The sequence below is a fragment of the Macrobrachium nipponense genome, chromosome 12 (assembly GCF_015104395.2).
Source record: "Macrobrachium nipponense isolate FS-2020 chromosome 12, ASM1510439v2, whole genome shotgun sequence".
In the NCBI taxonomy this organism is placed as follows: domain Eukaryota; kingdom Metazoa; phylum Arthropoda; class Malacostraca; order Decapoda; family Palaemonidae; genus Macrobrachium; species Macrobrachium nipponense.
Genome location: NC_087205.1, coordinates 8,961,211 through 8,974,110, shown reverse-complemented (window position 1 = coordinate 8,974,110; position 12,900 = coordinate 8,961,211). Strand labels below are relative to the sequence as shown.

The 12,900-nt window shown below is 36.6% G+C and overlaps 1 protein-coding gene across 1 annotated transcript in view; it reads left to right on the top strand.

The window, feature by feature from the left end:
* LOC135224339 (ribitol-5-phosphate xylosyltransferase 1-like) overlaps window positions 1–12,097 on the top strand; it is a 52,889-nt gene extending 40,792 nt beyond the window's left edge. The window contains 5 exon segments of the mRNA XM_064263247.1: window positions 4,192–4,296; window positions 5,899–6,063; window positions 6,246–6,385; window positions 7,352–9,236; window positions 9,780–12,097. Of these exon segments, the coding sequence (XP_064119317.1) occupies window positions 4,192–4,296; window positions 5,899–6,063; window positions 6,246–6,369 (394 nt within the window). The 3' untranslated portion in view covers window positions 6,370–6,385; window positions 7,352–9,236; window positions 9,780–12,097.
* The last annotated feature ends 803 nt before the right edge of the window (window positions 12,098–12,900 follow it).

Sequence of the window (12,900 nt, the reverse complement as noted above, 5' to 3'; positions counted from 1 at the left end):
CATTGACAAACTTCTCATTAACTTTATATTGCGTAAGCGGATAAGCTCTTATTGACAAGATTCGGAAGAGCTCTCATTCATCATTCGCAGACTCGTACAAGAAATAGACTTGTAGACTACGTCAATGAACGCTTATGTCCAATAACATAAGAAGCTTGAGCTGTCCGCTTCAATTCTCTGAGTTTTGTTCATGAAACTTGCCTGTCAGATATGTATGTAGCTGTATTTCCGAATTCAGCTATAGTATATATGTCTGCCAGGTAAGTATGAAAAAACTTTATTGTAATATAATATCATATTTTGCCTTGCGTTATTTTACTACTGGTTGGTTCAAGTCATATACGCTTGCTGTAGTTACCTCTTCGGATGGCAACCGAGAGGTCTATTGTCTATTATTTTAAGGACATTTAATCGTTACTCCCTGCAGCCTTCCAGGAGTTTCCGATTTATCTTTTACCGTTGTATGGTAGTGTTATGACGACACAAACGCATCTATATATTTAGCGTTTTCTGTTTCGCTTAAATATACCAGCTTGAGAGTCTCTTTATGCTAAAAAATAACGGACCTATTTCTTCGTAGAATAGGGTAGCTGGCAACCCAGGCATAAAGTTAAGAGACGACGATCGTAAGCTGCTGCTGTCACTGTCCTCTCCTCCAGTGCAAACGAGCCAGTACCAGCTCGTTCGCTGTCATGCGCTGTAGGTTACGTCTCTCTCTCCTGCGGGATTGACTGACTAACCGTATCTCTGTGCTGGCAGTTACGTCTCTCTCTCTCTCCTGCGGAATTGACTGACTAAATGTATCTCTGCCCTACAATCACGGACTTTAGCCTAAGATTGAGGGGATTTCTTACATGAATGAATAAACATTGCATTCGTTTTGCCTTACTATGTTCTACAGAGATATCTCTTACTCCTTTCGGTGCTCGTTACCGCACGGTATAGGACTACGAGTCTACCACTACATTGCACTATTGTATGCTCTCCTGCTTAGGCAAAGCGCAGCCTTATTAGGGAAGTAAACATACTATGTGAGGGAATGGATGAGCTTGCTGGGGACCATTTCCTTCCTAAAGAAGTTTGTTTCCCTGAATAGACTGCAATTCAGACCTCTACAGTTTTTTCCTACCGGGAAACTGAAATTTTATTAAAGATCTAGTAATGATTCTGAACATCTCTCGGTGTGTTAAGTATCACTTGAGGTGATAGAAAGAAGGTGCCGGACATCTGGAGAGGGTTTCAGATGTCCTGGATCATAATCTGAAAGAAGTGGAAGCAATTCAGTCGTCCCTCCAGTCCTCGAAATGAGTTTTTGGAACCAGTGGTCCATATCAACTCTGATCTTCCACAGCTCTCTCATATCTTAGGAAGTATCTTCTCTCGGTCCCTGTTCGGGTTTACGAGAAAGAGCCTATTATAACAACAGGATTGCAAAAGTCCGTACGAATCGTCTCGATCGACGGCAGCAACTACTGACTTCCGAGTGGAATCTTTCTTTAGAAGTATGTTGAGAGTTATGGAGACTTTAGGGACGTCCTTTCATTCATCTCTTCGCTAGGTTGAGGACGAAGAGGCTTCTTCTTCTCTGCTCCCTTATTCTCGATCCGGGAGCGTTACCATTAAACGGCATCCTATGATATTGAACGGGGATGGATGTTTAGTCTCTTTTCCCCTTTTTCAAACGCTTAGGAAATGTAATAAGATGATTTATACCATCACAGGGAGCGACAATGACGCTGATCGCCCCATGTTGGCCTTCAAGATCCTAGATTCACAGAGGTCACGTCCTTCCAAGGACCTTTGCCGAGAGAGTCGGTCTACTTTGACACGAAAGGTACCTATAACCTCTCCGCTCTGAGTCTGGCTACGTTCAGACTATCGAGATGTTGACAGCATAAGATTGCCGTCTTCCCTTTCCGTTTGAAGAATGGGATAAGCTGCCAGTCACAACTATTAAAGAATACGCAAATATGTTGTTGACGGCCTTTGGGCTCAGAGATTTGCTTCTGTCAAACAACAAAGCCCTTCACGATCTTTGAGTTCTGTGGAATCTCGAAACTCGCTCACCAACTACTTTTTGTCTCACCTGTTTTCTCGGAGTCAGACACTCGTGCGAGATCAGGAGACATATGGTAGCCCTGAGTTTCTTGTTGACGAAGTCGGTTGCGTTTATGCACCCCCGATGATTGTTTAACATGAGACCAGGTTGGACTATCAGGCATTCGTCCTTCGGGACTGAATCGCCTTTTTGCTCATCGCTCCTTTCCCCTGGCACCAGAAGCTCGAGTCAGGAGTGGCTCAGGAGTTGATTCGCTAACGACGTTGGGTTGCGTTGATACACCCCCCAAGGTTTGCTTAGCTTGAATCGCCCAGGCAGTCCAGACACTCATCCTTCAGCGAAGAATAGTGCCTTATGGTCTTCAGGGTACAGCCTTGCTGTCCTTGATTCGTCTGACTGGTCAACTGGTCGGTCACCTGACTTTAGTACAGACGGACTGACTGTGCATGTCCAGATCGAAGCTTTCAATATGGAACTTAGACATAGTCTGAAGTTCTTGATGTCAAAACATTCGAACATCTCCTACCTGTTAACTTCTTGCACGTGATCAGGAAGGCCTTTTTCTAACCACCCTAGATACGACAAAGAGGGTTAGTGAGGTTTTCAGCCATCGTCAGAAGTTTTGGCATTAGAGAACACAAGGCGGTGCGTTCTCTAAGCCTTCCGTTGTGGCCTAAGAATGGAAACCCGTCTTGTTCTTGGGCCAGGAGCTTGGAATCAAGGATGGCACAAGTTATTGGGCAGGAGCCAGAGAGAGTCCTGTGCCCTGTCGGGTCTCTCAAGTTTTATCTACATAAAACTCAAGAAAGTCGAAGTCGTACGGACAATCTGCAGTGTTCCGAAAAGACCAGACTTGCCCATATCGAAGAACACCCTGGCTTTATTGTTAAGGAGTTCTTTCAAAAAAAAAAAAAAAAAAAAAACCTTCATTGTGTTTGCACAAATATTTGAAATCTTTTGATTTGAATGCTCACGAGGTGAGGGCGCGGCCTCGGAAGCATTTCAACAGAGCATGGCACTCAGCAACATCCTGAGTACCATGTTTTAGCGAAGCAACTCTGTGTTCAATTCACACTCCCTGCGAGATGTGAAGATGGCATATGAGATCTGCTGCTCGCTAGGGCCATACGTGTTTGCAGACACAATCTTGGGGGCAAGAAGTACCACTCATCCTATCCTGTAGAAAATGGTTAGGAAGAGCTCTTAATTTAGTAGTGGAGTCGCCGACAACGGTGACTTCTTAACTCTTAAGCCTTAGTTAACACACCTTAACTTTGGCTAGGTTGGTCAGGTGGTGATATATATTTTTATATATATATTTATTTTACTTCTTAGCCCTCATGGTATGGTCAATATGGTCTAGTCACGTCGTGGTCTCGCCCCTGTTGACAGATCATCTGGAGTGCACCAGCTATATAGGTCTCTACCTCGCTGGCAACTCTAGTAGCACAAGCAGACTTACGTGGCAATAACCACGAAGCCAGCTATGCTAACAGGTGGAACCAAGATGTAAATCATCTGCATGCATTTGTTTCCCAAAATCCTTCTATTCTGTCCCTTCCCACCTCCAACGGTGGGATTCAGCTATATATATATCTGACAGGTAAGTTTCATGAACAAAATGATATTGTTATGATACAATAAAGTTTGTTCATACTTACCTGGCAGATATATATATAGCTGTATTTTCTGAAGTCCGACAGAAATTCAAAAACTTCCGGCACACACAGTGGTCGGCCAGGTGGTTAGTACCCATTCCCGCCGCTGGGAGGCGGGTATCAGGAACCATTCCCATTTTCTATTCATAATTTTTATTTCCACTGTCCCCTGAGGGGAGGTGGGTGGGTACTTAATTATATATATCTGCCAGGTAAGTATGAACAAACTTTATTGTATCATAACAATATCATGTTTTTTTGGGGGGATAGATCCCAATAATTTCAAATGTATAAATGCCTTTCATATTTGGAATGGTTGGAAATCGATATTTGCCGACCTCACTCTTGATTACAGTACAGTATTTGAAATGTTTCATATTCCTATTTTTTTACCCTTAACCTTATACGTAGTGTAGTTGTATGTTTGAGGATAACCATTTCTTTTCTCTCCTCTCTCTCTCTCTCTCTGTCTAGCTGGCTGCCAAATGAGACACCTGAATCCATGAAGGACTATGTTGAATCCCTTTTGCAGTCAGATCTGACTCTGTGTCCAGCTGGTATGAATACCGAAACATACAGGTCTGTATGAAAACTTGTTAATGTTTGATATATCTACATATTGTTAAGTTATTTTGGCTGTGTTGGCACCAGATACCTGTAGGAAATTAGTTTTTACTTTAAGGGGGCTGGCCGGCTAATGCCATTTTTTTAAGGACAAGACTTTGACATTCATACCACTTAATAAGGTGACTTGGGACATCTCCAACCACATATGATTTTTGCCTCTGACCTTTGGTTTTGTGATGCCAGGGCGATTTATCCCGAAAATAACCATTTTTCAAATTCTATCTCCTCCCTTGATACTTAATATTAAGACCTGGGATTACTACCGTATATAGACCTGATGTAGACCTCCAATCAAATGAAGATTTTTTTTTCTAAAAGTTTCTAAAAGTAATTTTTTTGCTAGTTATGAAGTTTTTCATTATGGTAAAAAAATAAACCCTATAAATCAGGAAAAAAAATATAAGAAAAAAAAACTAAACAAAAATTGGAAAAAAAGGGCTTCATTTGATTGTTCTATAATGACTTTCTAAGTTATATACCAAATTTCAATGCTATAGCTTTAAAACTAAGGGAGAAGATAGAATTTGAAGGTCAACAAGTATAGTTTTGAGGTATGGGCGTTTAAAGTTTTTCTTTGTATTTTTACAAAGACAGTGTTAATAAATCATGATTATTATGAATTTTATATTTCTTTTTGGGTATTAATAAACCAAAACTATGTTACTGATCATAATTTAATCATAAATGGAGCTCCTTTTGCTCATAAATCGTAGCCTGGGGCATTGCAACTCTATCTCCTTCACTAATTCGGCTTATTAGAGCAAATTTTCTTTTTCTGTGTTAGTGAGATGTCTTCCTTGTCTTTTCTTCTTTGGCATGATGAAATTCTAGCAGAAGCAAAGATAAACTGACGTAAAAGCAAGAGAATGTCAGAGGTGAAACTCGAACCTGTACCCTCTATCATGTTTCTGCTCACACTGAAGGGTGGTAAGCTGAGAACTTTCCCTCCTGCAACTCATGGAACCTCTACAGATGCCATTTTTCACAAGTTGTTTGGCAATAAGTATAAAAATTTATGATAACAAAAGAAATATTGCATTTTCTTGTACGGATCAGTGTTTTTGGCGAATTGAGTTACGTTTACGAATTACCCTGTAACTACGAAAGGAAGAGGAATTTTGACGAAATGTATCATATACGCATTCTCCATTGCCATACGATGGTCCTTGAATTTTATCATGACTTTGCGTTTTTGCCCTATACCCCATATATGTATAGGGGTACCGGCCGGCCCCCTTAAAAAGTCCCGTACTCTCATTTACATATCAGATTACGTAATTGGAAAGTACAGAAGAATCCTTGGTTTTGTCCTTTTCCAAGTTGCCTTTTAGAAATTTGTAATTTTTGTTCTCTTGGTTTTGTGAGAGAGTGAATAAAACACCAGACTTTGTGCTCTGGTCAGTCTAATTTCTTTGAGTATGGTCATATTGAAGTTAATTGATAGTAGTAGGATTTGATGATTAAAAGAGCAGAGATTATACACATACAGGTATGTTAAATAAATTGAAATATAAATGACTTTATTCAGTTGTACTTATAAAATGTTCCAATTAGGGTTTATGAAGCACTATCAGCTGGAAGCACACCTGTGATAGAAGACATAACAACTCCAGGAGGTTGTGATGCCAAACCATGGAGACTACTGAAAAAACACGGTCCACCAGTAATCTGGGTTAAATCCTGGGAACAGCTTCCAAAAATTTTGGCCAAAGAAAAAAGGTAAGTAACATTTTGAAGATATGGATGTTGGATGGTCATAGTGTGATATTTTCCTCTATAGAGTCACTTGAGATGATTGACTGGTGTGATGTTGATGTGGTAATTAAGATTTTCTATAATCTGAAGTGAATTAGTTTTATTATTTCATTTATATTTTGCTAATACTCACTTTGCCATTTCAGATACAGTAAACAATACAAAGCTCTCCGGCGACTTCGTGTATCCCAGTGGTACGAATGGTTTAAACTGAAGATGCGAGATAGGTTTATCTCAATTGTAACTTCTTTGCTCTTGCGTCCTGCTTGAAGAAAAAGTTGTATGGGTAAGTTGATCACTCTGTATTGATAACAAAAATTTGTCTTTTTTCAGAGTCTGTCTTCGTTGTTTTTAATTCAGACTACTCTTGCAGTATCTTTAGATGTAAAAGTTACATGTACTTACAATGTAATTATAGTATTCTGTCATATTTCAGGCCAAGACTGTATTTTTCTGTAATATATATTTGTTCTATTTTATACCTGTCATACCTGGTTCATATTCCCTCATTGACAGATGCAATCAATGGAAATCCCCAAACACTTTTTCTGTTATGCTTTAGAGCATAATTGCAGTTACCCATTTCGGTATACCAGTTGAGCCAATTTCTTAACTATGATAACCTATCGACTTCATCATTATTTTTATGTATGTAGTTTGATGAGACGTCTCTGTCGTCATTTCCTACTCATCATAATAAATGACAACAGTTTTGTTCAGTTTTGTCTATGCATAAAGTGTGCAAACCTCCATACACTATTTTGTTGATGCTCTAATCCCCTGTATGTATTTTTAACCCTTATGTGTATCCTAACTCCTAAGGAGACTCCCTTTCCTCCATTCAGTGCAGTACATCACTGCTCAACTGCCATATGATTATATGATTTACACGTGTTAGCCACTTTTATTTTCCTGTTCAGCTTATTTATAGTAATTAATTTACTCTGTGTAAACTCAGTAAAGTAGAGTGATTTTGTCTTTGGAATTTAGTATCTGTATATGTACCATTTTGATTATTCTTCGGTCTGTGCTGTTAATTTTATTTAGTTCACTGTTCTTATTCAGTACAGTACATTGAAATAGTATATGTAATGAGTAAGAATGAGGAAAAGAATAAATCCTTCTTGCTTTGATGCAGCCTGAAGTAGGTAGATAGATATGGAAATCAGGCTTTCTCCAGAAATTGGCAGATTGGATAAGTAATTTCAGCTTCTGGACTTGAAATGTATTGTACCTTCCATTTTTCTTTCAGATGTTTTAAGTAACCAACCACTGTGCATGCAACACATTGTTCTCCTGTCAATCGAAGATTCAAGATTTCTTCAAGTGGATAGATGTTTTGCACTATTTATTCAGCATTGTTCACCAGTTGTGTGTGTGATTCAAGCAATTATGGCTTTTTAATTCTCATAAGGTTGACATCATTTGGTCTCTGCAGTACTGAAAGTCTTCACTGGTAAGTGCAGAGAATTTTCAGTATGAATTAGTGTTGTGTAGAAAAGGTTCTTAATTTTCATCTAAAGTTTTGACTTTAGAAATTTCAGCTTTTTAGTAAAGAAAGGTGCTATAGCAGTTAAGTCATGTGAATACTCATAATAGTGATGCTTTTAGAGTTGAGTTTTATCTTAGGCTTTATTTTTATTGAGGTGTGTGTGTGGCAGATGTTGGTTTTGGAAAATTTGGCTGTTTAATCTGGTATGTACATTTTGTATAGTTTGAAAAAAGGAGCAAGACCATAAACAAAGTAAAAAGGATCAAAATAAAAGGGGCTGGTCCAGCAACTGAAGCCCAGGTTTAGAAATGGTTTAGTGGAGATTTAAGTCCTGCTTTTGGTACTGAGATAAGAGATGCATTAAAATGCATTGAAATTGTGGAAAAAATGTGGTGGTCATTAAAAATCAGAAAAGAATGAAATTTGAAAAATTATGAGTTCTTAATAGAATCCCATAAGATGATTACTTTGTATTTTCTTTATTTTCTTAGTGGTGTTGTTGGTTAAACAGTATGCAGTATTTTTACATAGTAATTCCAGAACTGAGGTAGTTGATTTCACAAAAACTTTGTCCTCCCAGAAAGTATAATTTTGTGAACCATAATAATGAGCTAGAGCAGGCTCACTACGTACTTAATGTCAAGGTCATTTTTCATCTTAAGTCAGCCTGTTTTCTAAAGTTGACTGATGATGAGGCTGTTGGTACCATAGACATAAGGGAAGAGATTAGACAGTTGCGTGACTGTCGCTTGCAAGTAAGGCGCCATTGCTCGTGTTGATTCCCAGGTATGGCAGCAGCAACAGAGCTACCTCTGGCACCCATTGCTGTTTCATCAACTGTATTTCATGTAGGAACAGGATAAAAAAAGAAGAGGGGATCACGTTTCACAAGTAAGAGATGTATTTTCATTCATGAAAATCTTTATAACTGTGTTGAACCAACCTCAAGTAAACATGTGTTAGATCATAGTCAACTTGCAGTCAACTACACACCTGCTTTTTGAGCTAATAAAATAATGAATGTTGTAATAAGCTTTGCATTAAAGCCTATTTAACATTAAATTCATATAGCCTAATAAATTAGCACATGTTAAGCCTGACAATTTTCCTTATCACTAGGCCTGCTGCAGTTTTAAGTGTTAATAAAGTGTTATAATGCTAATAAAGTGTTACTATGTTATCAATAAGTTCTCAAACCACCTTGTATGGAGAGGACTCAGCTGAATTTGATCTGCCAGAACACTTGAAGGTAGCATTTTTCAATTATACCATTACCATTTTTTACTTCAAATTCATACTATGTACATTATAGTTTTTAAAGTAAACTTTACCTACAAGGTAGTCTACTAGGGTTGATCATCAAATAACCAAGGGTAGCCTATCACAGCCTAACCTTAGCAAAGGGAGCTTAACTTGGCATAACCTTCAGGAATGCTGATTTTTCTTTTTGTCCCTCTCACAGGCTATGAAATACAGCTCAAGTCTTGTCTAGCTGTGAAAATCTAACTATGTTATTCTTATGTTATTTCTTGAAGTGATTAGTGCACAATTCATGACAATAGTAGGTATGTATAGTTAAAAGCTGTGAAGGTTATGCCAAGTTAAGCTACCTTTGCTAAGGTTAGGTTATGTTAGGCTACCCTTGGTTATTTGATGATCAACCCTGGTAGACTAGCTGGTTGGCAAAGTTTACTTTTAAAGCTATAATGTAGTATGAATTTGAAGTATCCATTATGGTAAATAGGATAATGGTAAAATTGAAGAATACTACCTTTTAAGTTTTCTGGCAGATCAAATTCAGCTGAGCCCTCTGCATACAAGGAATGTTTGAGAACTTATTGATAACATAGTAAATAACATTACATATAACAAAGGCATAATTGGCAGCATGCACTTAAGTTTCTGCAACCGATTTCAAAGTATAGAATATGATCTGAGACAACAATGTGGTACCAAAACAGATTTAGCCTAATAAGGAGGCAAGTTGGCATATAAATCAGCACTGGCAACAGCAAGATTTATACAGCCCTCCAAACTACAATGATAATTGTATCCTTAATAATAGTATCTGGTACAGTAAATTTTAAAATCCTAAAAAATTATTGTACAGACTTGGATATTGGCTATTAGGTATATCAGGCTATTAAGCCTAGGTGATTAATAATACACTATTATTATGCCTAGGGAGGACTCTTATATGAGATGACAGCACTGGAGATGGACAATTATTTTAGCATACTGTTGTCAAATTTTACTGCATGTCATTTTGACCCATGAATAAAGAATGATAATGGTAATTAGTTCTGCCTCTAAGAGTAAAATTGTAAATTATGGAGGAAAGAATGGCACATAACATTGGCAAATTGGTAAACTTTATTGGTCAAGTTTATAAAAGCTACAGCAGCCAGAGTAAATATTTTTTATTTCCTGGTGAATGCTGCAAAGATCTTTTTACCAATCTTTAAAGACTGCTAAGAAAATTGGCTGTCAGTGCAGCATGATAATAAAGTTGTAACATTGCCATATCTGCAAAACTTGATGCTTAACTGTAGAAAAAAATATACTAGTAAAATTAAATATTTTTATTTCTGCATACAGTACATATTGTATTTAGTAAATGGTACATAAATCATTTGACAGTCTGGAAGGACAGCCGAGAAAACATGTTTTAAATAAAGAGTACAGGGTTTCATAATTAAATTGCATGAGTTGGATCATTGTTTACATAAGAATCAACCCATAGCAATGGTGCCAGGCAGTGCATGTCACAAACTGTTTGGCTATCGCAGGCTGTCCCAGTCTCTCCCTTTATATCTGTGGTTGGTACTTTGACTTTACTCCATTTTTGTATTTTCGTTAAGCCATCTGTGCTACCAAGGGTAAAGCTAATAACGTGGCAGTAAGTCATAAAATCCTTTAGTAGATTTTAGGGTTAAAGGAAGGCCCTCATTTGTGCTCACTTCGTGCATCTCATATACTTTGTAAAACCTTGAGTGGTGAGTTAGCCAAGCATAAGACACCGGAAGTGAGGTGAGAAGCATACTGTAAGCTTGACATTTCATTCTCTGAACGAGAATCGCCTTACCAGAGAATAAATGAAATAGAAGTGGAATATTTGGTTGGAAGAAAAGCTTAAAATTCACCATCCAATAGAGATGCAATTTTACATAAAGAAAAAAAATATTTGAGAGGTATGTCAGTGTATGTAGCATTTGTAACCAGAAGGAAACTGACTCAAGTACTATTATACTTAGTATATTTATGAATTCAATGGTACCCTCAGATATTGTCATCCATGATGAAAGTTCCAAGTGGTCAGTTATTACCTAGGTTTTTCTCAAGACTTAGCCATCTTTTAACAGTCAAGTAATTTTCTAAAAAAAATTTATGTAATCAGCGTGCCTCTGTGTTACCTCCACATCACCATTCATTAAGTTGTCTCTATTGCCACAATGTTTGTAGTCAAATGAGGTCACGTTTGATGAGTTTCCATTAGGTTGGTCAAGGATAATATTTTAGTGTTACCAGTAGCTCTACCTTTTTAATGAGTAATGTTCATATTATAATACTGTACACATTAGTGCTTTGACAGTAGATTTATTGTACATATGAACATCTTATTTTAAGTATTTTTGAGTTATACATATATACTTCAGCTTGTATTTACATATGATCACAGACTTCAGCTTGTATTTACATATGATCACAGGCTAATATGTTGGTAATTCTCTCTAATGGGAGTGTGATTTGACATATTTTTTTTACATGTATAAAAGGAAGGCAGATACAAAGAGAAATCAAGCTCTTGTTAATGTTGCTTGCCTCATGAGCAAGGTAAATTTCGATTGAAGTTCGTTATATTCTTTGAGATGATAAAGTTGTTTTAACTATGAGAATTTTGAGAGCAAGATTTATACCAAAGAATCTAGTAGACCAAATATAACTTTTTATGAAAGGAGAGTCTTATCTAGAGCTAATCATATATGGTTATAAGCACAGTTTTCTGTTATGTGTACTTATGCCAGGTATATCATAGAGGAATGTATAATTTTTTCCTTGAAAGATTTTAAGTCTGCTGGGTGGTGATACTGTATGTAGTTTCCAACTTTATTCTAGTGGATTACAGGATTTGCAGTTGTTAAATGTAATTTTTTTGCCAGAATATTTTATGCAAGAGTTATAAGCTAATTTATTATTTGCTTAATATATTATGCATTATTAAATAAGAAAGTTTGAATATGTTTTTGTTAATTTTAGGTAATTAATAACATCTAGAAGGTGATAATATTTTTATTCTTAATTTTTTAATAGTCAAATTTCTATTTTTTTACTTCTTTTCTCAGATTGTTTAGTTCCTAGATATTCTAGCAGAATTGAAATTTGGATGTACTTGATATATTTTTAAAACCATTGTTGATGCCAGTTATTTTTATAGTTAAGTTTGTAAAGAAGCTTATGCATAAGGTTCAAGATTTTTAAATATAGAAAATGTAAGACTTGCTTAGATCTTTGATATCTAATTTATTCCCTTTTTGTATGCATTTTCACTTTTTGATACATTTTTTAACATTTCAAGTTACTTTATATTTAAGCAGCATAGTTGATTGTTGCTGGAATATACCAAGATGAATTCAAGTAGGCTTGAACAGATTAAAAATAAAATTGCATGAACTTTTCTGCAGTGAGGAATCGGTATGTATTCATGTTCTTGCATAAATATAAGCTCATCTATTTTACTCAGATCTAAAACCATTTGTATTGGTGATAGTGTAGTGATGAAAATAGAATTACTATGTTGGTTCAAAGTAGTAAGTATAGTGTGAGCTGACAGTGCTGTGATAAAAATTGAAGTAATTACTAAGTGGGCTGTAATGCAGTTATAAGTGCAATACAGTAATGTGAGATAGCAGTCTCAAACAATCACTTATTGTCACTAGTAGTTTCGTATACATGGTAATATTGTATTTTTGGTCTCATTGATTGATTGCTTACTGGTGGCAGACCACTGTTTAGTATCCTTTTTTATTCTTTTATGATCATTTCTTTAATTGGCTCAAGGGTGACCTGTTTCTACCAAGTTTGGTTCCTGTATATTTTTGTTGCTTGTTCTGGTTCGATATTAATTCTAATGATGGTAATTAGGTGTTGTGTGTATGCTGACTCTTTAGGGATGGTTCATTACAATTTCTGTGTTCCAGTTCTCTCATTTTCAATTAGTGTTCTGTCTTGGTACAATTGATAAATTTGGTGTGCTACGTTTCCATATAGTTGTGTGGTTGTTTCATTACTATAGTATATTAAATTAAATT